Source organism: Microplitis demolitor, chromosome 4 (assembly GCF_026212275.2).
Source record: "Microplitis demolitor isolate Queensland-Clemson2020A chromosome 4, iyMicDemo2.1a, whole genome shotgun sequence".
NCBI classification, from domain to species: Eukaryota; Metazoa; Arthropoda; class Insecta; order Hymenoptera; family Braconidae; genus Microplitis; species Microplitis demolitor.
Genome location: NC_068548.1, coordinates 3,881,587 through 3,908,420, shown reverse-complemented (window position 1 = coordinate 3,908,420; position 26,834 = coordinate 3,881,587). Strand labels below are relative to the sequence as shown.

The 26,834-nt window shown below is 28.3% G+C and overlaps 4 protein-coding genes across 7 annotated transcripts in view; 2 read left to right on the top strand and 2 right to left on the bottom strand.

Moving 5' to 3' along the window:
• Nucleotides 1-681: 681 nt before the first annotated feature.
• On the top strand, nt 682-7,457 carry LOC103574867 (eukaryotic translation initiation factor 3 subunit A). The gene is made up of 3 exons (XM_008554414.2): nt 682-918; nt 2,873-6,050; nt 7,010-7,457. Exons 1-3 carry the CDS (start codon nt 870-872, stop codon nt 7,107-7,109), a joined length of 3,327 nt encoding a protein of 1,108 aa, XP_008552636.1. The 5' UTR covers nt 682-869; the 3' UTR covers nt 7,110-7,457.
• Nucleotides 7,458-8,461: 1,004 nt separating this feature from the next.
• On the top strand, nt 8,462-13,675 carry LOC103574868 (neprilysin-2). Its single transcript, XM_008554415.3, has 9 exons — nt 8,462-8,545; nt 8,643-8,773; nt 8,878-8,931; nt 9,493-9,747; nt 9,844-10,055; nt 10,149-10,325; nt 10,687-11,464; nt 12,477-12,727; nt 12,798-13,675. The coding sequence occupies exons 1-9, from the start codon at nt 8,541-8,543 to the stop codon at nt 13,134-13,136; spliced, it is 2,202 nt and encodes a 733-aa protein (XP_008552637.2). The 5' UTR covers nt 8,462-8,540; the 3' UTR covers nt 13,137-13,675.
• A 181-nt stretch (nt 13,676-13,856) lies between these two features.
• On the bottom strand, nt 13,857-19,378 carry LOC103574870 (phosphatidylinositol 4-kinase type 2-alpha). 2 transcript variants are annotated; one of them, XM_014442179.2, is made up of 6 exons: nt 18,293-19,378; nt 16,697-16,815; nt 16,108-16,600; nt 14,914-15,176; nt 14,624-14,763; nt 13,857-14,453 (listed from the first exon to the last, which is right to left on the bottom strand). In XM_014442179.2, the coding sequence occupies exons 1-6, from the start codon at nt 18,801-18,803 to the stop codon at nt 14,360-14,362; spliced, it is 1,620 nt and encodes a 539-aa protein (XP_014297665.1). In that variant the 5' UTR covers nt 18,804-19,378; the 3' UTR covers nt 13,857-14,359. The 2 variants fall into 2 exon arrangements, with proteins under 2 accessions (XP_014297665.1, XP_014297666.1); XM_014442180.2 differs by having other exon boundaries at nt 18,449-19,378.
• Nucleotides 19,379-23,776: 4,398 nt separating this feature from the next.
• Nucleotides 23,777-26,834, bottom strand: part of LOC103574876 (suppressor of lurcher protein 1) — a 331,756-nt gene continuing 328,698 nt past the window's right edge. For all 3 annotated transcript variants that reach the window (XM_014442139.2, XM_053738735.1, XM_053738733.1), the window contains exon 13: nt 23,777-26,127. In XM_014442139.2, the coding sequence (XP_014297625.2) occupies nt 26,060-26,127 (68 nt within the window). In that variant the 3' untranslated portion in view covers nt 23,777-26,059. The remainder of the gene's footprint in view (nt 26,128-26,834) is intronic.

The following is a 26,834-nucleotide window of genomic DNA, read 5'->3' as shown; positions in this document are numbered from 1 at the left end:
GTAAATTGCTGCCAACTTTCTGGGAAATTTGACAACATGTAGTAGATAGTTATAAAAGCAGAAAGTTGTCGACAACCTGTCATCAATTGTCTGAGAAAGTTGGTGGTAAAAGTTAGCATCCATTAGTAGATGTAAAGTAGCCTTCAATTTTTTCAGAAAATTGGCAACATGTTAAGACGGTAAAATGTTGCTAACTTCCTGTCAGACTTGACAACAACTTGTAGTCAACATTTACAAAAACTGAAAGTTGTCTTCAATTTGACTGCATTTAATTAACATCAACTTTCTAACCAAAAAGTCTGGCTACAAGAGAATTCTTTTTTAAAAAATAAAATTTGAAATTTTTTTTCCCGCCTTGCTGACAAATTCAAATTCAAATAAAGTAACAATTAGTTAACAAATTACTCAATAGAGCAGCACTATTATAAAATAAAAAGGTCTCGCCATCTTACAATTCAAATCCGTACTAATAAATCAGTAATTTAACTAATTTATCAATCCCCAAAAATTGAATGCCAATAATTTTAAAAACCATAACCAAAATTTTCGTAAAAAAATTTCGCCTCCTTTTATCTTTTACTTAAACAATTATTTAAATTTAAATAGCAATAAAAAAAAATAATAACTCTCTCAAAATAGACTTGAATTTGAATTTAGTAGTTTACAGCGCCGCCATTTTCTTTTTAATGGCCGCCGTTCATCCGGTCCACGCGGTTTGCTGTCTCCTCAGTTTTTTTTTCATATTTTAATAGTGAAAATTATCCACGTACGGATACATATTAAGTAAATATATTAATCCGTCATAATAATTAAAATTATTATTGAGCTTCCAGTTATTAATTAATGGTGATTAAAGTTATTTAATAATCATGGCTAGATACGGACAACGTCCTGAAAATGCACTTAAACGTGCCAATGGTGAGTTTTTTTATCAATATGCGGCTTTTTTTAACCCACTTGTCTATGTCGTTCAACATGGCAGTAATGCAACATTTTTATTACTCAATAATAATTACCAGCAAACATATTTCATTATTACTCCTATTGTTATACTCCATATATATTTATAATATTATATAACAATTTATTAAAATTATAAATAATTACTTAATTAAATTTTTTTTTATACTCCAAATTTTAATTTTGACATATTGTTTTTTTTTTAATATTAAAATTTTTAATTTAAAAATATAAACTTTATTTCTCGTTCTATAATTTAATGTTTTATTTTATTTATTAATAAATAACTGACGTATTAGTTAAAAATAATTTTTTAAATTTGAAAATGAATTTTTTTTTATTATTAGATATTTTATATTTTTTTTTTAATATATAATTGGCTGAGTGTGAATGTAGCAGGTATGAGTTTATGAATTTTAAATAAGTAAATTAATTATTTAAAATAATAAGCTTGAAAAAAATGCGCGTACTGATTTTTCATATATCTAAATACGTATTTTTAAATTTTTATTTTACGTACATTTTATTTATTTATTATAAAATTTTCAAAATCGACAATTGTCACATTCACACTCATAATTTGCAATGATACTAAAATTAACTGACGTCTAATAATTCGAAGATTTTGTTAAAAACGACAATTTATAAAATAAAATTATTTTTTAAAAAATTGCACTTATAGGTTTTTTAATTTTCTACGTGTGCATATTTTTAGTTTTTTTTTCTTTTTGTGATTGACTTGTTCAAAAAATAAAATCCGAAAGTTTCTAATTGTCTGTTAACTTCAGGATTATAAATAAAAATATTTGAAAAAACTTCAACTATAATTTTTTAAATTTTCTACATGTGCATATTTAAAGTTTTATTTATTTTTTTTTTTTTTTTTCATAATTAATTTGTTAAAAAATAAGTTTAAAAATTTTTAATTATGTTAACTTCAGAATCATAATTTGTTTATTAAAAAAATATTCTTTTTGGAGCTCTGCTATTTTTAGTATCACAAAAAAAATTTTTATTATATTTATTAATTTACATGTTTATTATAGAATTCTAATTATTAAATAAAATGAGTAATAATAATAATAATAGTTATTATTATTATTATTATTATTAGTATTTATATAAATTTTTATATCAATAAATTTAAAGACCCGATTATTGACAGGCTACTATTTGATGATTTATTTAATTTCCTTCAAAATTTAAAAATTTTTTATCTAAATATCTTGTGGTATCATTAATTTTAAAAATTAAATGTCACTTTTTGCCTGACAATAAGTGATACATTGCTGGTAATTGATAAGAATAGAGTGTCATTATTTAATTATTATTTGTAGATATTGTACTTATAAAAAAGTTAATTAAGAAAAAAAACCTATTAGAAAATTTCTATCAATTTTCTAAAAATTTAAAATATTTATTAATTTAATGTTACCTAATAGTAACTTTGACTTAGAAATTGCAAAATTTTAAATCAGTTACGATTATAAAATATATAAATATAATCATAAATTAAATTATTTACATATGTATTGAACTTTGATTATATATTTATTTAACTTTATTTTGATAATCTTCTTTTTTGTCCATAAGTCAATTAAATTGAAATAATATTGATTTTAAAGCTGATTGTTATTTTCAAAATCATAATTTCGATTGAAAATTAGTTTTTAAATATAAAAAATTTCATATCAAGACTTAAATTTTCCCACACTTATCTAAAACTAGTTAAGGTTTTTAAAAAGTTATTCACTAGATTTTTTACTTTCAAAATTTTTTTTGTTGCGCGAAAAACGTTTCGATCTTCAGGTATATAATAAACGAATAGATAAAATCCATTAAAAATAAATCTATAATTTTTTATTAAAAATAAAATGCAGTAGGATAATTCATTTATTTTTTTGCATTACAGAATTTATTGAAGTAGGTAAACCAGCTCGTGCATTAGATACCCTCCAAGAAGTATTCCGTAATAAAAAATGGACATACAGTTGGTCGGAATCGGTTTTAGAACCGATCATGTTCAAGTATCTCGATCTATGTGTCGAGTTAAAAAAATCTCACATCGCAAAAGAAGGTCTATTTCAATACCGTAATATGTTTCAATCAGTAAATGTCGGTAGTTTAGAAAATGTTATCCGCGGTTATTTACGTATGGCTGAAGAAAAAACCGAAGCAGCTCGTAAGCAAAGTCAACAAGCGGTGATCGATATCGACGATCTAGACAATTTAGCAACACCCGAAAGTATTTTACTATCAGCAGTAAGTGGTGAAGATGCACAAGATCGTAGTGATCGTACTATTTTGACACCGTGGGTTAAATTTTTATGGGAATCTTACTGTCAATGTCTTGAATTATTGCGTACAAATGCTCATGTTGAAACACTTTATCATGACATAGCTCGTATGGCATTTCAGTTTTGTCTAGAATACAATCGTAAGACCGAATTTCGTAAACTCTGTGAAAAATTACGTAAACATCTTGAAGAAATTTGTAAATTACCCCAATTAGTATCAAACGTATCAATGAATAAAGCCGAAACACAGCAATTAAATTTAGAAACACGTTTAATTCAACTTGATTCCGCCATACAAATGGAACTGTGGCAAGAAGCATACAAAGCAACTGAAGACATTCACGGTCTTATGAATTTATCTAAAAAACTTCCAGTACCAAAAACTATGGCCAATTATTATCAAAAATTAGCAATGGTATTCTGGAAAGCCGGCAATTACTTATTCCATGCTGCAGCATTATTCAAACTATTACAATTATCTCGTGAAATGAAAAAGAATATGTCAGCTGAAGAACAACAGCGTATGGCTAATCGCGTATTATTAGCAACGTTATCAATCCCATTGCCATCAGCGCATCCCGAATTTGATCGTTTTATTGAAACAGATAAAAGCCCACTTGAAAAAGCTCAAAAATTAGCAATTTTACTCGGTCTGACCCAACCTCCAACTCGCGCATCACTTTTACGTGACATTGTTCGTATGAATGTTGTCAATTTAGCATCTCCCCAATTACAAGATTTGTATTCATGGTTAGAAGTTGACTTTCATCCGTTAGAATTGTGCTCACGTGTCCAATCTGTAATAACGACACTGCAAGTTGATGAATCGAGTGCATTAGCTCAGTATGTAACTGCGTTACAAGATGTCACACTAGTACGTCTTATTCATCAGATATCACAAGTTTACCAGACGATCCAATTCGCACGTTTGATTGAACTAGCCAAATTTACAACAGATTTTCACTTAGAACGTCTGTTAGTTGACTGCGTGCGTTACAATGACATGCAGATACGCATTGATCATGGAAAACGTTGCATCCACTTTGGTGTTGATTTGAGCGAAGCTCAACGCGAAGATCATCCAGATGGTCCTGTACTTCAGGCAATGCCGTCTGAACAAATTCGCTGTCAATTGGTTAATATTGCGACGGTATTACATCGTGCTATTAATATAATATTCCCTAATAAACGTAAGCAAGAACGTGAAAAAATACGCGCTTCGATGGTCACGTTGTACCATGAAACTAAAAACAAAGAACATCATCGTGTACTTGAACGTCAATATATTATTGAACAGCGTAAAGAATACATTGAACGCGTTAACACAATACGCGAAGAAGAAGAAATGCGTCGTCAAGAAGAATTACATCGTCAGCAAATGTTGGCTGAACAAAAACGTCTAGAGCAAGAACGTGAAGAACGTGAGCGTAAACGTCAGCAAAGTGAAATACAACAGATTAAAGATCGTCATTTGAAAGAGAAAATGCAACAAATATCGCAAACAAGTCACGGGCAAAAGGTATTGAAGAAGTTAGATGAAGATGAAATTAAGAAATTAGATGCTGAACAAATAGCGGCACGTGAAGCTGAAGAGTTACAAAAAGAAAGACGTGAAATGCAACAAAAGTTGAAGTCACAGGAAAAAAAAGTCGATTATCTAGAGCGTGCTAAACGTATTGAAGAAATACCATTGTTACAAAAAGCTGTTGAAGAAAAACAAGAATTGGCTAAACAACAATGGGAACAACAGGAACAGGAACTTATTTTGGCAGCTATTGAAGAACGTAATCAAGCTGTCGCAACACGTGAACGTATGTCACGAATGAAAGAAGACGCTGACGCATTTTTGGATAAAATATTGGCGGAACGTAAGAGCGTTTATTTGGAAAGGTTGAAAGAATTTGAAGTCAAGTTTAATGAAGAACGCGCTAAACGCCTGTTGGAACGTAAAATTGCTAGGAAAGCTGAACGCAAAGCTAAATGGGAACAGGAACGCGCTGAAGCTGCTGAGCGTAAACTCCAAGAAGAGCTGAGAATTAAACAAGAAGAAGAAAGGAAACGTATTGAAGAAGAACGCGCTTTGCGTGAGGAAGAAGAAAGAATCAAACGCGCTGAAGAAGCTGCTAAAGAAGCCGAGCGTTTGGCCAAATTGGAAAAACAAGCTGAAATAATACGAGCTAAAGAAGCTGAAATTGAACGGAAACTTGAGGAAGAACGCAAACGAGATAGCGAAGCTGAAACTTGGCGTCGTGGTGCTGGACTTAGAGAACGTGGAGGTGATCGTATGCGTGGTAGTGATCGAAATGATCGTAATGAACGTGAACCAAAAACGGATGTTTCATCGTGGCGTAGTGAAGCACGCGATGAACCTAAACCACGTGATGACAGAGATGATGATCGTGGTAAGAAACGAATTGAAAGGCAGGATGATGCTAAATGGGATCGATTTTCTAAAGATAAAGACCGCGAACCCAAGGATTCGAGAGATTCGAGAGATATGAGAGATATTAGAGATATGAGAGATAACAGAGACTCGAATACGAGAGGCGCGAGATTTGAAAAACCTAGAGGAGGTAGTGAAATGAGCACTGGTAGTTGGAGACGTGGAGGCGATGATAGGAAAGATGATAAGAAGGATGAAAGAATTGAACGTCCTGGTCCAAGACGTATGGACATGCAAAGACCACGTGACCGCGATGATGAGAGACCTAGATACCAGAAATCTTCGGGATCAAACGATTGGCGCAATAGGAACATTGATGATTCACCAAGAGATCTGCCTAAACGTGATGAGTAAGTTGTTTTTTATTTAATTTTTTTTCATATCCTGACAGACTTACAGTCGGACTCTAACTTGGAACTTTCCTTCAATCTTGACCCCCACTACTGTAGTCATTTTTATTAGGAAAGTTCTCCTCATCTTGCTTTTTTGTTGACTTTTATTGCCGTATATTTACCATGGAAATTTCTATGAAAAAAACTCGGGTGGTTCAAACTTTTTTGAAATTTAATTTTTTAAAATACAACATTGGCATTCAAGCTGTGCACTTTTTGAATTTCCAAATCTTTCTTTAATATTTTTATTTTAGTAAAAAATTCTAAAAAAAATAATTGTCTAGTCGTAGAAGCTTGTGGTTTTAATTTTGAAAAATCATAGTTATGGTACTTGGCAATGCTGCGGCATTAAATACATAGCGGCGGAACACTAAGGGACAACGGACGGAGGTTTAAAATTGACGATATATGAACGTAGATTAAAAAAGTGTAAATTAACATAGACGTTATTTCGACGGAAAGTGATTGAATATTTTGTTTCGTCTCTCACTCAATCAATTGAATCATTTATTTGAAAAACCCCATAAGTCAAGAAAACAAAACTTTTCAGGAAACACACAAAACATCTTTCTGGAAAAACTTGCCATTGAAATAATAAATAAATAATTGAAGAGAATAATGTTAGCGTCTCTGAAAAATATTCAAACAAGAAAAATTCAATTTTTTAATTGAAACGACTTAAAAAAATTAATTAAAGTTGATTGACTTATGGGGTTTCTCAATAAAATGGAATTTCTGTCATTCCGTTAATTGTTTTTTAAACACTGATTTGATAGATATTTTTAATCATTTCTATGGAGGGACATCCAAAAAACCCAAAAATGCAAAAAACCCAATTTCGAAAAGAACATGACTTATGGGGTTTCTCAAATAAACGATTCAATTAATATAATTTTTTTTTCTTTTATATTACCCAGTAAAGAAGATCGTGATCGTAGAGAAGATAAATACAAACGTGAAGAAAAAAATGAAAACCAAGAAGATGAAGGTTGGTCCAAAGTAAGCAGCAAACGTTAAAATAATTAATCATTTATCGAATAATAATCTACTGGATTATCAGTTTTGCCACAAGGTTTAATATGAACCTCATTTTTATTAGCAAAAAAAAATAAAAAATAATAAAAAAAATGAAACAAATAAATAAATGAAAAATATAAACTATTTCATTGATAATTAAATTAAGATTTTTCACATTAATATTTTTTTTAAAATGCTAATTAAAAATATTTAAATGGCTTCAATTTTCTCGAGTCATTTTTTACCTTAAGATATTGTACAATAAGTGAAATTACGTTTTTTTAGATTTCTTTTGAGTTTTAGTATTTTTTATTTTAAAATAATAGGAAGAATAATTACAAATAAAAAGAAAAAATTAATTAAAAATAATTATAAATTAATAAATTAGTTTTTTTTTCGTACTATAATAAAGAAATAGTAAGAACAAAAGTTTGATGATTGAATCAATGAGAAAATTGAAGCACATTCTACTATTGTAATATTTTTTTTTATTTGTAAGTCAATACTGATAATTAATATGAATAAATGAAAAAGCTATAATGAGAAAAATTTAATTGATATTAATTTATTTCCCTTGAAAGTCAACTGAGTTCGTTGACAAATTTTTTCTCACTTAATGGTCCCGTCATTTATCATAGTGATCCATCCTTAAATTATCTAACGTTCTATAGAAAAGGGTGGGGGGGGGAGTCTTTGCTACGATTTGTTACACAGAAAAAAAATTCAACTTGAATCAAAACTTTGTTCTTCTCAAAAATTGAATTCTTACTTGTAGTAATTTTGTTTTCTTAATTCCAAAAAATGATCACTTGCATAAAATATTTGAATGTGTTAAAGAAAATGGTAGTATTACGTGTCTACTCAAGTATTTTAAAAATATGTGGAACCAGGAAATTGCATAATTACCAAAACTAGCATATGCCCTTAGTTCACGCATGAGTTAGTGCCCTTCAATTTTTTTTCCCAACACTTGATAATAATAACAATAGCTTTTGTACTTCAAACGGTCAATTAAATATTATTACGGTTACTTTTTAATTTGTACATAAGTAAATACGAAAATGGATCAAAATACCGGATTTATTAAAATATAAATTGTTTATTATTTTTTTTTAATGCATCAAATATACCGACATGTATTATGTTATTATAAACAGTCACTGTTTTCTAATGAGTGACAATAACTGATGTAATTAAATACTAATTCGGTAAGTCATCTAATTACATCTATCACTATAAATATATCAATTTATACTCAAATAAAATCATTTTCAATTCGGCGGTTTATTATTGTGCGTATATTCTACGTCACTGTTATTTATCTTTTTGAAAGTGATTTATTAAGTTTTATACGAATTTTTATAATCCTAAATTATTTAAATTATAAATTCAATCGCGAAGCATTGAGTACTTTTTACTATCACTTGAAATATGTCGTAAGTACTAATTTATATGAATATATATTATTTATATCGTAATCTATATTCATTAAAATAAAGTTTTTGTTTGTGATATGACTTTAAAATAATGAAGGGAGTTACATGAGGAATACTATTGTCGAAAATTCAAGAATGGTTTGATCTTGATAATTTTTATAATTTTTTTGGATGCTAGTTCTGCAAAAAATGTAAATGCTTTAGATGATTCTGTACTCACTAATCGAGGTAAGTATTATATATAATCGCCAAAAGTTTTCCTTTTTACATAATTGTGCAGATTTTTTATGTAAGGCTTATTATGATTATCAATTCGTAATTATTGGTTTTAGTATCAAATGATCAATACACATCTTCTGAATACGCAATAGAACGTTTACAAACCGGTAAGTGTATAAATACTAAGATGTTTTAGTTCAAGTCGATTTCGGGTAACCATACTCAGATATGACCATATATAAGTATGATCTGATATGAGCTTATATCAGAGATATGAGCTTTTTTCATGTGAGATAGTAGATAATTATAAATAGCAAGACATAATATCATATTTAGTCGCATATATTTATATATAATATCACATATGACCATATATGATCTTACATAAAATCATTTACTGTCATATATGATCAGACATGGTCACATATGGTCAATCATGATTATATATAGTTATATATGATGTCGGACATAGTCATATATGATTTTACATACAATCAAACACTGTCATATATGGTTAAGCATGAATATATATGATCAGACATGAGTATATATGATCAAGCATGATCATATATGATCGACATAATCATATATGGTATCAGACATTGTCATATGTGATCGTACCTTGTTAGACATGATCATACATGATTACATCTTATACTTTAAGAAACTTTGATTTTTTTCATTACACTCCAATATAAACATAATTAATTTCATATTCTACATTTCAGCTGCAAAGATTCTTAAAAATCAAAATCTAAATGTTAAACCATGTGACAATTTTTATGAATTTGCGTGTGGTAATTATGATAATAAGTATAAAAGACACTTCAAATCAATAAATCGATTTAAGAATCCATCGAAAAATACACTTTCGTCCATAAATCGTCAGATAAATAATTTAATAATGCACTCGAATACATTCAATAATAAATCAAAATCTGCTGAGTTAATTGGAAATTTATACAATAGTTGTATTAATACAAGTATGATTACTTTTATTTATCAGTTAATAGTAATATTTCTTAGATTCATAAATATGAGCTAAATTAATAAATAATGTGTTTATATAATATCTTAAGCTAAAATTGAAAATCAAGGATTGGAACCTTTAAAGAAAATTTTAAAGCGTCTTGATAATTGGCCTGTTCTTATCAGTGAAAAGTCGGATTATTCTAATTTTGATTGGATAAAACTAACGATTAAATCTAGGAAAATAGGTTTTGACGGAAGTAATTTAATAAATTTGAGTATTCAACCTCAATATATGAATAAAACTCAAGTGGAAATATCTGTATGTATAAAATGTTTTTTCAAAATCTAATTTTATTATAAAAGATCAGAAATTCAAATTCAATTATTATATGCCATTTTAAATTCTTGACAGATGTTGAGGCCTTTTTTTGAATTTACGAATGAGATATTTTCCCAAAGACTTTCTCATAAAAATATCCAAGCTTATCATGAATATATGGTCAATATTGCTGTTTTACTGGGAGCAAATCGAACAAAAGCTGAACGTGATCTTATCAAAGTTGTCATATTTGAAGGGACACTTTCTAGAGTAAGTAGCATCGAATTCATTGTTCAATTGTTGCAGGTTTTGCGAAAAAATTAGCTCTGCATATTTAGAAATTTAAGTTATCCTGTTTTAAAAAACAGTAGATTCTTATAGATGTATGTAAAAGTCCTGTACAGTCGAATTCCATAAAATATGACGATAGTCAATGGAGGATCGGAAACTTCTTGGAAATTCTTACTTATCGAATGCCCCTTCTCTTTCAAAGAGTAAATTCTACACGCATGCGCTCTTACATCTACTATGTTAGTTAATGGGATTCGTCTGTACATTGCTATTCAATCAGTGGTATTTTAGGATTTTTCAATGATTCATTAGAAAAGAGCTCAATTTATTTATTTTATAGATATCATCTGATGAAGACTATCACTTCTTGAACATAACGACTATTAATGATTTAGTAAAAAACTGGCCTACAATAAATTGGAACAAATTTATCAGCGGAACTTTACAATTATACGGATTATCTACTAAAAATTTAACTTATTACGTTTATGATCCAACTTATATATCAAAGCTTGAAAAAGTACTATCTCGTACGCCCAAAGAAGTTGTTGCTAACTATCTAATATGGAAAATAGTTCAATTTTCTGCGCCTCATCTGAATGAAAAAATGAAAGAACAACATGATAAGTACAAGAGTAAAATAAATGAGCATTTCAAAACTTTATCAAGACCGAAAGCGTGTGTAAAAATAGTAAAAAGAACTTTGAAGTTAGGTGTTAATTACTTGTATGTTAAAAATTATTTTGATGATAATATTAAAGACAATATTATTGAAATGGTGAACAACATAAAGGATTATTTGATAAATACATTAAAGGATGTTGATTGGATCGACGATGTTACTAAAAAGCATGCTATTGAAAAGGCTAATAATATAAAAAGTTTGATTGGTTATCCAGATAAAATTCTCAATGATGAAAAATTGGACGATTTTTATGAAAATCTTTATATTGATATTGACGATAATTATTTGGAAAATATTTTAAATTTGAAACTATTTGAGAGGAAGCAATGGTATAATAGACTATTAAGTGAACTAGATATGTTGGAATATTGGACGAAATTTTATTCGCCAATGTTTGTTAATGCGTATTATTTACCTCGTCTTAATCAAATTGGTACGATTTTATTTATTTTATAATTTTTTATAACCTCCAGTCTGAAAATTTTTAATCGATCCAAAAATTTCAATGAAATCCAATCAAAAATAACAAAAACCATGCACGGAAAAAAATTATGGTCCCTTCAGGGGTTTTTGAACCATGGTTAAAAATACTGATTGAAAAGAATTGAGAAGCGGTGACTGTACGAACTGTATATCTATATATACAAACAAAAGAATTAAAATTATTGAAAAGAATTCGAATTTCATCATTTTTAATTCTTGTCAATCAATATTTTTAAACAAGGGTTCTTCTAACCACAATATTGTAGTAAAACATTGTGTTGTTATCCCAACTTCCCAACAAGAGAATAAACTTCGAGTGTCGTCGGTTTTTACTCCCACTCTGGATGTTTTATGCACTAAATGTTCTCCCACTTTTCTCTACGCATGCGCAGTTTATAAATGTTCGGTAGTGGGGGCAATTTCCGAGGTCCATTCTCTTACTGGGACCACAATAGTAGCGAGTACTACTGGTCCGTGGCCCAATTGGAACGATAGCCAATAAGGAAAAAAAAAAGTAGCGACCCTTATTTAAAGAAACGATTTAAAACAATTAGAAAAAAAAATTTAAATATTTTGTAATACTTTTGAATACTTTGAGTACTTTTGAATCGCCCTTCTTATGGATATTTAACATTGCAAATCGTTTCTTTTAATCAGGGGAATACTCCAATCAGTAGTAAAGGATACTACATGTATAGTACTAACGTTATTGCACGTAGTTGAGGTTATTCCAAGTTGTAGTTAGCATTTCTTTACTCTAACTTGTAGTAACCTCAACTACAGCTGCTGTTGTAGCAACTATAATTTTTTTACCGTGTATAGAATTTTATTGGTTTCTATGCAGTTTTTCAAATATTTTGAATCACACTATTGACCAATCAAAAAAGATCATGCGTCAACGGCGTATTCTTCGCGCATGAATTGCATAAAATTTTTTAATAATTTCTATTATACATTCATAGCTATACCAACTGGAATATTACAAAATGAATTCTACAACAATAATCGCCCTAATTATATGAATTATGGTAAAATTGGTTCGATAATTGGTCATGAAATAATTCACGGTTTCGATAATAGCGGAAGAAAATTTGATAAAGATGGCAAAGCTTCTGATTGGTGGTCTATTTACACCAATAATACGTACAACAAAAAAGTAGCTTGTTTTATTGAACAGTACAATAATTATACTGATGTCCAAACTAAATTAAAAGTATGATATTTATTACTGATACGTTTTCTTTAATTTTAAAAGTTATATTAAAAAGATATAAATTTACTAGGTTAATGGCACCATTACTCTCAATGAAAATATTGCTGACATTATTGGTACAAGAATATCCTATTTAGCATACAAAAATTGGGTCTCTAAAAATGGAGAAGAAAAAAGCTTACCTGAATTGCCATATACGTCTGATCAATTATTTTGGATATCTTTTGCGGATTTCTGGTGTCCAAGTAACGAAAAAAATAAAAGTTCGCGCAGGAATAGAAACGATAATCATGCACCGGGGGATGTTCGTTTAATTGGAACACTTTCAAATATCCCAGAGTTTTCTGCAGACTTTGGATGCCCTACTGGTTCAAATATGAATCCTATTAAAAAGTGTACTCTTTGGTAATATTACGAAAGAATTATATTATGAAATTTGCGCATATACAGTTGAGTGACAGTGGGAGAACACTTTCCCTGCTGTCAGAGGAGAAATGAAGGGATGTCAAAGTTACAGAACGAAAAAGTTATAGAGACTCTACTGTAGAAAGATAAATATAGGAATATAATTTTTAAATTGTAGCTTTTATTTTACTCCTTTTACGATGTTAATATTGTAATTTTTTAAATAATGTTTAATCCAAAAAGTCTTTGTGTAAATTACGAGGTTAAATAGTAAAAAAAAATGTAACCTGCATAGTAAATTTTATAAATAAAACATTTGAAAATTGATGCTAATAAAAGTATAGTCTACGATTATGATGTTAATCGTAACATCGTAAATTTTAATAGAATTTTCTTTCCATGTTCTTCTTTTGGTGAATTGTTTAAACTTCAATTTTTAATGTTTGTTTCCTCAGTCGAAACAAAGTAATTTGAGGTTAGTTCCGTGACAAACAAATTAACGAGACGAAAAAATCGCTTTTTTTTTTCATTAATAAATTTAACAACCCCTAATATATTTAAAATTGCATATTATTATTATAATAACTGTATAATAAATTGGCACAATAATTCTACAATTTATTAGAATATTTTTATTTATTTTAATTTTAAACTAATTAAAATGATATAAATATTTTTAAAAGTTAATTAAATTAATTTCTCAATATAATTATATTTGCAACTAATTACTTTTTTTTTACTCTGTTTTTGGTTCATTAATTCTTCGTGGATTTGTGATGTATACAAATTATTTATTTATTTATTTTATGTGATGTATATCTTACTGTTTACAATATGAATAATTATTTAAAAAAAAAAAAAAAAGTTTAAGCAAGAGTAGATCACACTCAGCACTTCGCGGTTGAAGTGTGCAAAAAGTAATATTACAAGAAAATAAATTGATGACTAAGATAGACAATAATAATTGTTGTTTTTTTTCTATTTAATTATTCAAAAAATAATTCGATGTTCTAGAAAAATTACTATAAAGAAAAAAATAATAAAAATAATAATTATCACCAGATCAATAAATATTAAATTTGTTGGAAGGTCTCTTTCTGTGTGTTAATTATTATTAATAATAGTGATAATATAAATAATCATAATTTTTTTTTTGTTATAAATTAATTCGTATCGATATTAAATATCCGTTTTAATCATTGATGGTAATTAATGTTGAGTTGTTTTTCAACACCAGGAAAAAAATGGACTTTTATTTTGGAAGCGCTGTGTAAAAGTATCCGAGAATGAAAATAATTTTGGTGCTCCATTCCCTTTGGCTCTGTAATAAAAAACAAATACATTCATTTAAATTTTTAGTGAAATAAAAACCTCTTGTTCAATGCGTAGTTAGAAGTTTTGTGTTAAAAAATTGTTAGATTAAATTTTTGTTGATTTAATGTAAAAAAAAAAAAAGTAATAATTAGAACATATGTATATTTAAATAATTACTTTTCAACAATCACAGCCGGCATTTGTACCAGTTGTACTGGACTTTTAGCATCTTTAAGCGCTTGTTGTAGATTTAATATTTGCCCTCTCATAACGCTCATCTGTCTGTCAAAATTATGCCTGTCAAATCCTTTGTCTTGCTGTAATAACATTAATAAGAATTATATAAATAATTACTAGCATATTTATTTTTATCGTTTTAATAAATCTCTTAATACTCTGAAAATAATGCTGTCAACGTCATAGTTATTTAATGCAGTTAAGTGACATGGGTGTCGAACCCGTATTACCTTAAATAAATGATACAAATCATCACAGAGATCTTGAATGAAGTTTTGATCAGATAGTTGTGGCAAAACAAGTTCACGTGTTACATCACTAAACGGTAGTTTAGCTTGGCTGAGCCATGCCCAGTGATAAGGATAAGCGCGCCATGAATCTGGATGTTTAAATGGAAACGCTAAGCCATTATCAATAGCTGCTATTTTAACTTCACCGCCTTCTATCGTCTTTGCCGCTGCTGGATCATATTTTATTAACCAGTTATCATTGCCTGGAACAAAAAATTAACTGTATATATATTTTAGTAGACAATAGGGACAATTGAAACACTCGACAGATGACTAACAAAATAAAAATCATTGTTTCTTTTCTTGTAACTTGTTTAAAACATTAATTTATGAGAAGGATAAAAGTTTTAGCTTTTAATCGTGTTCCAATATTCAAATATTCAAAGTTCTTTAAAATATCCGTGAAAATTTTTTTTTCATATCTCACAACTTTTTGAATAACAGTTTTGTATTTTAATATTATGATGTGGGGCTTGTATCAATACTTTAATAGATATACTGAGAATAATATATGATAGCATTTTATACCAATTTTTCCATTGTTTTGTTATTATTCGATTTTTATTATTAAGTGAGCGAATGGCATCAATTGGAACACCTAAAAATGTTGCAATTGGAACACTCAGAGCCACCAGCGGACCAGCGCGAACTCGATGCGCAATGTGTCTAACCTGGGCTTATATGGACGTATAGTAAACAATGTGATTAACACGTGCGTTATATGTTTAATATAAATATTTAATTATTTATAATGTTATTGATTCAAATGTATTAAAAATAGTTGATCTTATGAATTTGGTAAGTGTAATAGTACTTATTGAAAGAGAATAATAAAAGTACTTCAATAGAAATTACATTTTCATTTTGTATTCTAATCGCGACTGTATTGTGTTACAATTGTAGCACTCGCGCACCGCCATCTGGATCTCTGTCTTCAGCCAAATAAATTCATTTTTCAATAAGTTAGTATTAATTTTTAATTACTTAACTAAATCGGTACTATAAAGAACACTACGGGAATGAATTTACGTACATACTTGATTAACATATAAAAATTCGCAGAAATAATTTCGTAATATAGAGGAAGTAGCTTATAACTAGGTTGTATAGTATATAATAAAACAAACAACATACCACGATCAGTATTTCGAATAATGTAATCTAGAATAACAAGACGTTCAAATTGTAATTGAAAATCACGCGCTAATTTAGTAGGTAATGGATCACTCTCCCATCTTCTTAGCCAGTAATCAGCATCTTTGTAACCATCCATAAATAATTGAAATGATCCGATTTTAGGTGGTAAGCCGATACGTTTAAATTGTGATCCAACTGCTGGAAACTGATCCATTATGGCTTGTTTCATTCGTGTTTTTTGTCTATCAATTCTCGGGTAATTGAACGTTCGACTGACAAGTTTAATAACACGTGTGTTTGGAACAACACCAAGACCTAATTTACGATCGACTAAACTTGCACCGGCTTCACTCAAGTAACCCTGATTTGGTATTAAACAACTTCGTCCAAAACAACAAGGGCAACATAATTTATGCATCCATTTTGTCCATTTGGGATTTAATCTCCCATATGGTTCCTCATCTTTTGGTTTAAATACACCTATTATTTTCTATGAAAAAAATAAATCAAGTCAATTAATTTATTGATATCCTTAATAATTTATTAGGTTATAATAATAAATAGATAATTAATATATTTAACTTACTCCTGATGGATTTTTAACGAAATAACTACCACTAGAGCCTTGATAAATACGTTCTGGATAAATGCCATTGTCTATCGCACACTCAGCTTGCCAGACAAGTTCAGAAAATTGTGGGTCATCTAAAAAAATAATAATAGTGCATTTTATGCGATATGTACAAAAAGGAGGGAATTATTTATTGTCATCCAACAAGAGATTGGACTTTAGAATATATATAATAGTAGTTTATGCTACATGTGAACTAAGGAGCGAATTATTTGACAATCATGTTGTCGCGACATGAGCGTAAGGCTTATGATGCATTGATATGAGGACGTGTCCTCATGTCAGTGCATCATAACCTTAAAGCGAATGCCGTGATCAGGATTGTCATGTTCGTTTCTTAGTCCATCTGTAGGATACATTATTTTTTGCAAACCCTGCTATGAAAGTTCAATTTTCGACAAGTAAAAAATTAAAATTTTATTTTAAATCAAATTTTTCAAGGATATTAAGTTGTCTATCGTATACGATACATATCACATGAGCGACAAAAAGTAATGCGTTGTCGCAACGTGAAGTGGCGTTTCACTCGCTTCAAGTACAATCACATCGTTAGTTATAGAGAGCAAAATTAAATAAAGTCACTGGTCGTGACATCTTATTGCTACGTTAGTATAGTAAAGTTAAAACTGTAAAGTTATAGGCTATTTAACGCACAAGTGCGGTTAAGTAAAATGTATAGTTAAGGCTGAATATATTTGGCGCTTTTGACACGACTTACAGCGCACGGAAATTGAACTTTCAAAGGTGTTGCAAAGAAATTATACATAACATTAAATAATAAGAATAAATTTTATCCATGAAACTATGATTCGTTCATTTTAAATAATTATCATGAATATAAGACAACAAAATGTATATTAAACTTAATGTCAATACGTATAATTATAATTATTGATAAAAATAATCTTATAAATGTAAAAATAAAAATAATAAAATTAGCAACGAAATACCAGTATTCAGCCTCTCTTGATTATCCATCACATACTTTACTAGTTTAACAATAAAACCCCCTAGTCAGTTGAAAAACTAAATAATTATTTATAAAATAAAATATAAATATACAGGGAAGCTGGATACTGATAGAGGGTTGATAATTGGATGTAGATAAGCAATAGCGTGTCAACTAACACGGACGCTATTTTAAGAAAACTACCCGGAAAAATTTCAAACTATTTTTAATAAAATTTTTCTCGAAATTATGCGAGCACAATTGTTTTAATTTTCAAAAAAAAAAAAAAAATATCATAGTTCGAGAATTTAAAATAAGCGACTTTATAAAAAATTAACTAAAGTTTTGTAATACAGAGTATAAAATATTCAATCTAATTCTCAAAAACATTTCACAAAACCTGACTCAGTTTGTCAACAATTTTTTCGATTTCCAATTGAATTTTGAAAACCTACACTACTCGAAAAAAAATTTGTTACTTTTTAGGAAATCATTCGGTATAAAAATCTGAAGATAAATTTTTCTCGGGCATTCACGTTATCGCTTATCTCCATCCAAAAGATTACTTTACCAAAAATGATAACATATAAATATAAATTTACCTGGAAATCTATTAAACGTAACATCAAGTTCAAGACGACCAAGGAGAGGCTGACTCTCCCGGTCAATACCCGGCGAATCAATGATTACGTGTATTTCGTTGCTTAAATTCGGTGCAAAATCAACGTCCGGCAATAAATCAGTATCGTTATTATTACTTGTTGTCGCTCCTGAAATAGTTCCAATAGTTGATACCCCAGCTGTTGCCACTGGCGTATTAGTGTACGATGATTTAGTATTTGCTGGTGATGACAATAGTAATGATGATGGTGATAATGCTCCTGTTCCTGCAACGGCTCCTGGTCCTGGTACTGGTCCTGGTGTTAACGTTAATAGTGACGATGACGATGGTGGTGTTATTGAGAGATCAACTAATGCATCAGTTTCAATAAAACCACCTGACGTAACTGATGATCCAGTTGCTGATAGTAATCCTTGATGATTATAATTAATACTTTGACTTTGATACTCTCGATAAGGCACGTGCAGTTGCCGCTGTTCCGAGTCACTCATCACAGATAAAAATTTTTTTTTTATTTTAATAATTTAGTTGTTTTTTTTTTTTTAACGAAAAATTTTTTTTTTTTCGATATATATTTATAGCAAAATGGCACTTTGTATTAATGAGAGAGAAATGAATGACATTTTTTTTTTATTATATATTTACCACCACCTGTCACTGGTGACGTTTAAGTTGAAATTTGTAATGACTCAGTATTTATTTCCATTGTTATTGTTAAATTTTTAATTATTAGTATTGATACTATTTGGATAATAATTGACCAGAATAATTTTTAGGTTGATTAATTTTTTCACTTGATTTAAACTATCACTGTATGACAATTATTGTTATTATTATTATTGTTATAAATATTTTTGTATTCAAGTAACCAATGGACTAAAAAAAGTTATACGGATGTCATTTTGGGTTGGTGACTTAACAGATGGGTTTTATATCGATATTGTAATTAATCGATATACGTAAGTCGATTAATATACTGAACTTTTTTTTATATTATTTTATTTAAAAATAAAAAAAATTGTTACTGATGTGATGAAGGTTAAAAAAATTTTCACGAATTACTGGGTAAAAGTTATCAGCAGTGCGAAAATGGAAAAGAATGCGGAAAAATGTCGAGAGGTGGCGATGTATGATTGGTTTTTGACTTATGGTTGGTAAGCTAGAAATTTATGTGGCCTATTTTTGAATTTTATTACTCTTGGCAGCCATTTGTACGTAGTTTGATGCAAACTTGTGGTTGAACATGGATGCCAACATTTGTGTAACACATTGGGGTGCCAAAAGTTGATAGCAGTTTGATGTTAAATTGGATGCCGTAGATGAGTGAGCAAAAAGTTGCCAAAAATTTGATAGAAAGTTTCTCGGCGAAATTGACTTCATATTGCGGCTAGAGATTGATGACAACTCTCTGGGTAAATTGATGTCAACTTATGACTGTTTTTCGTAATTTCAACTCTGGTAGCAGAGTTGATGGCAAGTTACTGACAACTTGCTATTGCAATTTGTTGCCAAGTTCCATGTGAAAGCTGACATTTGTATAAGTTGACAGCAATTGGACGTTAACTTATTGATAAAGTTGATGACAAAAGTTGGCATTCAATTAGTTGACGTAAAGTTGCTTTTTATTTTCGCAGAGAATTAGCAACATTTTGTAGTTAACAGTTACAAATGCTGGAGTTGTTGTCAACTTGATCGCAACTAATTGACGCAAACTTTCTGACCAGAGTCTTGCTATCAGAGCAACTTGATTGCTATATTTGTGTCGATTTATCTCCAGATTGTGGTAGTAAATCGATGTCATCTTCTGATTAAAGTTGTATTCATATTGATGTCAAAAGTTTGGAAGTCAAGTTGACAGCAATTTATTTCAAAATTTTAATTTTTTGCTCAGCAAACTCTGTTATAAGTCGTAGTATATTTGTATATACATATATATTTGTTCCGAATCACAGATATTATCAATATTATAAGAAATTGCGGTGTCCTAATTTTTGAATTTAAAATTAATTGAACAATAAATTTTTATTATTAATTAACGTTAACCATTTGCTAGCTAAAAACATCATGAAAATTCATAACTTTTTATATTTTCCCAGGTAATCCATTGAAAGAATTTTTCATTCCGAAGTCATACATAAGAATCCATATGAATTCATTAGAAAAAAACTGTAGAAAAGTATTGGACGCCGGATTTCCACATGGATTTTATTGAAAGCATTAATGTTAAGGTTTCACTGAATCGACATTTTTAAAATTATTACCTTTTTCAATTTACCAAGCTAACCTACAAATTATTGACCAACGGAAAATTATTTTCTCAAAATTGAAATTAACATTTTTATTTCTCCACCATCTCTATATTTTCTTTTGTATAAATTGCCAAGAGAAAAGCCTAGAGAAACTGGCACTGAAAATGCGGGTTCAAGTTTCGAGTTGAAAGATTTCGAGCTAGATGAACTCAGAAGTACGTTTAGTTAGAAGTAGACAAAGTAAAGTAGAGATGAGTGGGAGGAAAAGGGAAATGTTTTAAATTATCTTGGCTCAAGAATTCGTTTCAGCTGCGGGCGTGCGTTTGTCTCTATTATTTATTTATTTTTTTGTTTTCATTATTTTACATTCTTTTGTTTCATTTTTTGTCATCTCTTTCATTCCTATCTTATACTAAATCCCTTTTTTTTACCATCTTAACAAAGTCTTACTTATTTTTTTTTTTTGTTTAAATGCTTATTTTTCTTTAAATTCATTTTTGATGACCAAAAAGAAAGCCAGTTAATAAATAATAATAAATGTCCTTCCGTTAAAACAGAAGAAATAAATAACTAAATGACATTGGAGATTTAAAGAAAGTTTAAATATAAATTAAAGATAAAAAGTAAAAAGCGCTTATTAGACATTCAGTATTTTTTGCTCTAAAGTTAAGATCTAGTTTCTGCAATAAAAAAATAAAAAATTTTTTAAAGAAAAGGAGGTACTTACGAACTACTGCAAATTTAATTTTTATTCTTTTATTAGTACTCGTCTTTGTTCTTTTTCTTCAGTCAAAATTTTTTGGTCTTATTCTTTTATTTTAATAAAAAATTTTGTCTCTTAAAATAAATTAATGCGTTTAATAAATTTAAAAATTTTAAATTAAAAGGCTGTAAATTATGGTCATATTAATTGAACTTTATTTTTTATTTATTTATTTTTTTTTTTTTTTTTTATTATTAAGAGACTGAAAAATTACTCGGAAGAAAATGAAAAATTTTTTAAATCAGATTTTATGGAAAACATCAATTTTTAGTTTTAATTTTTTGTTGCGACTTTTTTGCAAAAGTAGAATTTTACTTTTTTTTATTTTGTCGCGATGGAAATTGAAAATTTCAAAAAGAAAAATTTCAGGGTGCGATTTTCGAAAATCGAATTGTTTATTTTCGAGAAGATCAAAAGGTGGGGAAGTTAATCAGCCCGAACACCGGGTAATAAAAAATTTGTTAGAAAAAGAAATTTTATTCAGACCATTTTTGCCCATTTTACCTTAAAGTCAACTTTTTCTAGTCGACAATAAAATAATTCATATAAAAAATACAAGAAATTAAAAAAAAATCAGGTTATACTCACAATTTAAATAAACCGGGTTGTCTAGGCTAATCAACTTACCCCACTGTATTTTAGAAGCTATAACTACCCTGAATAAAAACTTTGTTTGAATCCAACTGAAAAATTCTAATCAGATTCAACCACCAATTTTAAATATAGTCGAAACCTAAACATGCAAACCTTCGCAATAAGACAATTTATAGATAAATTGAGAAAAATATAGATAGCCCGAACTGGGAATCGAACCCAGACCATGTCGGTATCGCGCCGAGTGCTCGGAAAAAAATAATGAATATTTTTTTCCTATCGAAATTTAATCAGTTAATCGGAACGCACCCGAGTTCATGATTGAGTTTCATATCAAATTGAATTGGAGTTTTTAATCAGTGTAAGCATTTTTAAGCCTTATACCCTTATTAAAAGAAACGATTTGAAAGGATAAGAAAAAAAAATTTTAAATACTTTTTAATGCTTTTGAATGGGAAATTTTGGACTAATGATAGTTTTGGAAGCGACTTGTGGAATTGAGACATATTATGTTATAATTTTCTAAAAGTTGTTCTATGAGAATAAATACAGCGGGAAAATTTCTACAGTGAGAAAAAAAAATATCTGTTGGAAAAATATGCATTTAGAGTATTCATCGCAGCCGTCGTTGGCTCATATTCAACAAGACTGAATGCTTGAGCGAAAGCTGTTTTGCTTGAATAAATTAAATCTAGTTTACAGCGCATTTTAATTTTCTCAGTTTGTAAAATCTACTAAATATGGAATTTTATATTCAGGAAATTCTGTAACCATGTACTTCGAATACTATTGTCAAATAATTAATAAAACCAAATTTAATGTTAAAATTTTTTTTATTGCATTTTTCAAATGAAAAACATAAATTTCACATGAATACAACAAAATTTTCAGTATGATAGAATGTTTTTTTTTTCTTGTAATAATATTTCTTAAATATTTTGTTTTCACTTTTTCTTTATTTTTCTTTCTATAAACGCCGACAAGAAAATGTCGACAATAAAGAAAAATTCAATCAAGCGGAAATAGAATACACACTTATTTCAAAGTCTCGTTAATGGAAAACAATATTTACAAAGTTTTTTTTCTTTTACATACGTCAAAACTTCATATATATATATCTATATGTATATATGCATCTATATTTATATATATTAAAAAAAAAAAAAATTTGCAAGTACAAAAAAAATATACAATTAGTAGGAAAATTTTTAAAAATACATTTTTCAATAAAAATTTAAACTTTAATGACTTATGGTCTTTTACGAAAAATTTAACAAAACAAAGAAGCGCAAATTACTTTTTAATAGTAACTTTGTTTTTCTTTTTCTTTTTTTTTTTTTTTTATTAAATATATAGTCAAAAAAGAAGTATTACAAGTTTCTACAAGAATTTTATTTCATTTTGTATTTATTACGATCATTCACTTAAGCATTCATCCTACACGCACTTTTTCATTATTTTATATATATATATATATTTTTTTTTTGTTATTATTAATAATCTCTTATTTATTAAATTAAATTTATTATATCATTTAACTCTTGAAACAATTTTATAAATAAAATTATATATAATAACATATTTGTTTTTTTTTTTTTAACCTATTAAAAAATATTCACAAATTATCTAAAGTACACATATAATTACATTAATATTTATTTATATTTTTATTAGTATTGCTAACTAATAGTTTATTATTATTATTATTATTATTATTTTTATTATAATTATTATTATTTATTATTATTATTATTATTATTATTATTATTATTATTATTATTATTATTACTATTATTATTATTATTATTATTATTATTATTATTATTATTATTATTATTATTATTATTAAATTAGCTATATTTATTTGATAGTTATTATTATTTGATAATAAATCACATATTCTTCTATACAATAAAGTAGAGTGTCAAGTTTTCAAGTCCCTTGTATTTAATATTGAATTATTTGTTTCTTTCCATTTATTATTAAATTATTATTTATTCACATATACAGTTGTTAACTTGGAAGAATTTATTTTTGTAATAGTCTAGAAGCTTTGGCTACTTAGGCTGCATGTCTTTAAAGTTCTCCCAGAGAGTACGTCACCGTCGGTTTTTACCCTCACTATTAGAAAACAAGTCGAATCTCACGCCGGTACTACACAATAACGTTACAAACCGAAAACTTCCGACAATTCCCGAAGGGGACTTACTTTCTGGGAAGAATTACAAATGGCGATGTATGCGTACTTCAAAAGTTCTTATTGGGTAATGTGCTAACATCATAACCATTAAATTAACTTGATTCTGCTGGCTAACCGGGAAAAAACAATTTAGACCTAAATTTCGTAATAGATCTTAGAAGACCTAATGATTTCGGCAGACCGTCAATGATTTTATTCTTATGGTGATCTCTAGATCTCCAATAACCTCGAGTTTTAGATGATCTCAGATCTATGGTTATTTCAAGAGATCTATAGAATTGATTATCAGCAGATCTTTGAAAATTTTACAATTTCAATGTCCTATTCAAAAGTTTTATGCGGTTTTTGGCCCATTTGAGTGGATTCTATGGAAATTTTTGAATAGAGTAATCTATTTAGATCTATGCAGACCTACACAGATTGAGAAGTTATAAATATCAATTTTCTTTATAAAGGCTATGGAGGTCTCTGTAGATCTCCGGAAATTTCCGCGAATTTCCATAAATCTTCATAGATATCGAAGAAAACCCTGACAACTATAAGATCTATCGTGATCTTAAAATTTTCGTGAAAATCAGATCTCCGGAGAAGTAGATCTATTTTATTTTTCCCTGGGCTGCTGATACTAAAATTTTAATAACTAATGTAGTTAATTATAAAAAAATATAGTGTATTACACGGAATGAAACATAACCTATAGGCCATATACCGACTCCCACTTCTAGACATTTACTAAAATAAATTTATTTACCTTTTTAACCTCTAATTTATGATTAAACAATAGACTCATTTTTTATATTTTAATAACCAGACCATATAATAAATTTAATTTTCTATTAAACAAGTAACTACATGGCTTATAACTAGATAACAAACAAAAATAAACAATAGCAATTTATGCTACAAGTGAAAGAAGATGATACTTATTCAACAATCGAAGCGATGCAATATGCGCTTGAGGTTATGTCACATTCTCATGAAAACGAGGCTTAAGTATGTCGTCATATGAGCCGAGAGTAGCGACAGCAACACGAGTTTTCATGTGGATGTAATGTAACTTTTTATATGAATGCTATGAAATTGTGATTGTTGAATTTATCTCTTCAATCACAGGTAGGATTAATTTTTTTTTCTTGCAAAATCTTACTACTTACAGTAAATAAATAACAGAGTAAAATCTATTATAAATAAAAGAAAAATAGTTTTCTATTCACCAAAAAAAAAAATCACTCCTAAATTTAATTTTTTCTTCTTAACGTTGCTTACAATTATCTTACTTAAATTTAATTACTTTAGCATCTTTTTCTAACAACGACTTAAAATAAAAATAGTGTTTTATTCGAAACAATATTCGTGTAACTTTGCGCATAATATTCAAACTCAGAGAAGGATTATCTATAAAAGTTGCGTAACTATTTTTATTTTTTTTAAACTTACAAATAATAAAAAAAAAAAAAATAGATTATAAAATATTTAAAATAATAACTTTGTTAATGTTAATTTAAGAATTATAAATTTTTTAATTAATTAAATATCAAAGTTTATAATTGCTACTAAGACGAGAGCTCAGATTGTCATTATCACTGTATTCCTTTACCACTTTAACACTTTGTCTATTAGTAGGTAATTATCTTGTAATGAATTGTTGATGATCCTTCCAATATTCCGTAAAGTTATAAGCATCGAGAATACAAAGGATAGTATCACGAAGACTTGAGAAGTACTGATTAATATATGTATATATATGTATATATACACGCGTTCACCTTTTAAGGTTCGTTGTTTATTATATATCAGTGTAATGTGTAGAGAACAAGAATAGAAATTTAAGTCTTTTTAATCTCACATTTTATATTATTATTATTATTATTATTATTTTTATTCACTCATTTATTCAGTTTGTATATTTATTTATTCATTAAATTAATGCAAGTACTGAAACTAGTAAAATTTATTGGTGATACTAAATATAAATATAATATATAATCCTAGTATTACTGCCGTTGTCGCTGAAACAGATAAAACAAAAAATTATTAATAATATTTATGAATTTTTATTTTATTCAATTAATCAGTTTTATTTCTTTTATTGATTTATTTTCTGAATATTTGATACTAATATAAATGCAGATTTGGGTGACGATTATTTTTATCTTCTTTGAAATTTATCGGTTTGGACTATAAATATATATTACCTAACATTTAAATAAAAAGTCTCAAATTATTTGAAGGTAAATTTTTTTTTTAAAACCCCGCCATTTTATTAAATTTTAATTTTTTTTCTTAGCCCGAGGGTCATGGTGCAGGAAATATCTATCAGTTTAATAAACTTTTTGGTTTTTTTGATTTCCGGAACTTTGAACGTCACTACCACTGCAGACATATGCAAAAAACCGAGCGATCGCTGAGTAAAAGCTAGTAGTAGGGGAAACCATTTTCAAGAAATTTTTCTCCTGTCGCTAGTGTGGCCATATCGTGAGATATTTTTGCCCCTTCCCATGGTGAAATAGCATAGAGCGTAATAATGGGAGTGGGCAAAAATATCCCACTATCTGGCCACACTACCTGTAACCCCTAACAGTAACTTATAACCAGGTTGTAGTGTATTTCAATTTCCGTCAGGTGGCCAACATGGTCTGGGTTTACCATATTGCCATAGCATTTTAAACAAGAATAATTTTTGTGTGTATATATTTATGTCTATATGTGTCTGATA

What these genes read in the sequence shown, in the direction of transcription:
- LOC103574868 (XM_008554415.3), top strand. An exon ending in CAATAGTTGTATTAATACAA is followed by an intron (nt 9,748 to 9,843) that starts GTATGATTACTT and finishes TAATATCTTAAG; the next exon opens with CTAAAATTGAAAATCAAGGA. An exon ending in ACCTCGTCTTAATCAAATTG is followed by an intron (nt 11,465 to 12,476) that starts GTACGATTTTAT and finishes ATACATTCATAG; the next exon opens with CTATACCAACTGGAATATTA.
- LOC103574867 (XM_008554414.2), top strand. Translation starts at nt 870, where the DNA reads ATGGCTAGATACGGACAACGTCCTGAAAATGCACTTAAACGTGCCAAT. An exon ending in TGCACTTAAACGTGCCAATG is followed by an intron (nt 919 to 2,872) that starts GTGAGTTTTTTT and finishes TTTGCATTACAG; the next exon opens with AATTTATTGAAGTAGGTAAA. An exon ending in GATCTGCCTAAACGTGATGA is followed by an intron (nt 6,051 to 7,009) that starts GTAAGTTGTTTT and finishes TATATTACCCAG; the next exon opens with TAAAGAAGATCGTGATCGTA.
- LOC103574870 (XM_014442179.2), bottom strand. Translation starts at nt 18,803, where the DNA reads ATGAGTGACTCGGAACAGCGGCAACTGCACGTGCCTTATCGAGAGTAT. An exon ending in TATTCGAAATACTGATCGTG is followed by an intron (nt 15,177 to 16,107) that starts GTATGTTGTTTG and finishes TTTTTGTTCCAG; the next exon opens with GCAATGATAACTGGTTAATA. An exon ending in CCGGCTGTGATTGTTGAAAA is followed by an intron (nt 14,454 to 14,623) that starts GTAATTATTTAA and finishes TTTTTATTACAG; the next exon opens with AGCCAAAGGGAATGGAGCAC.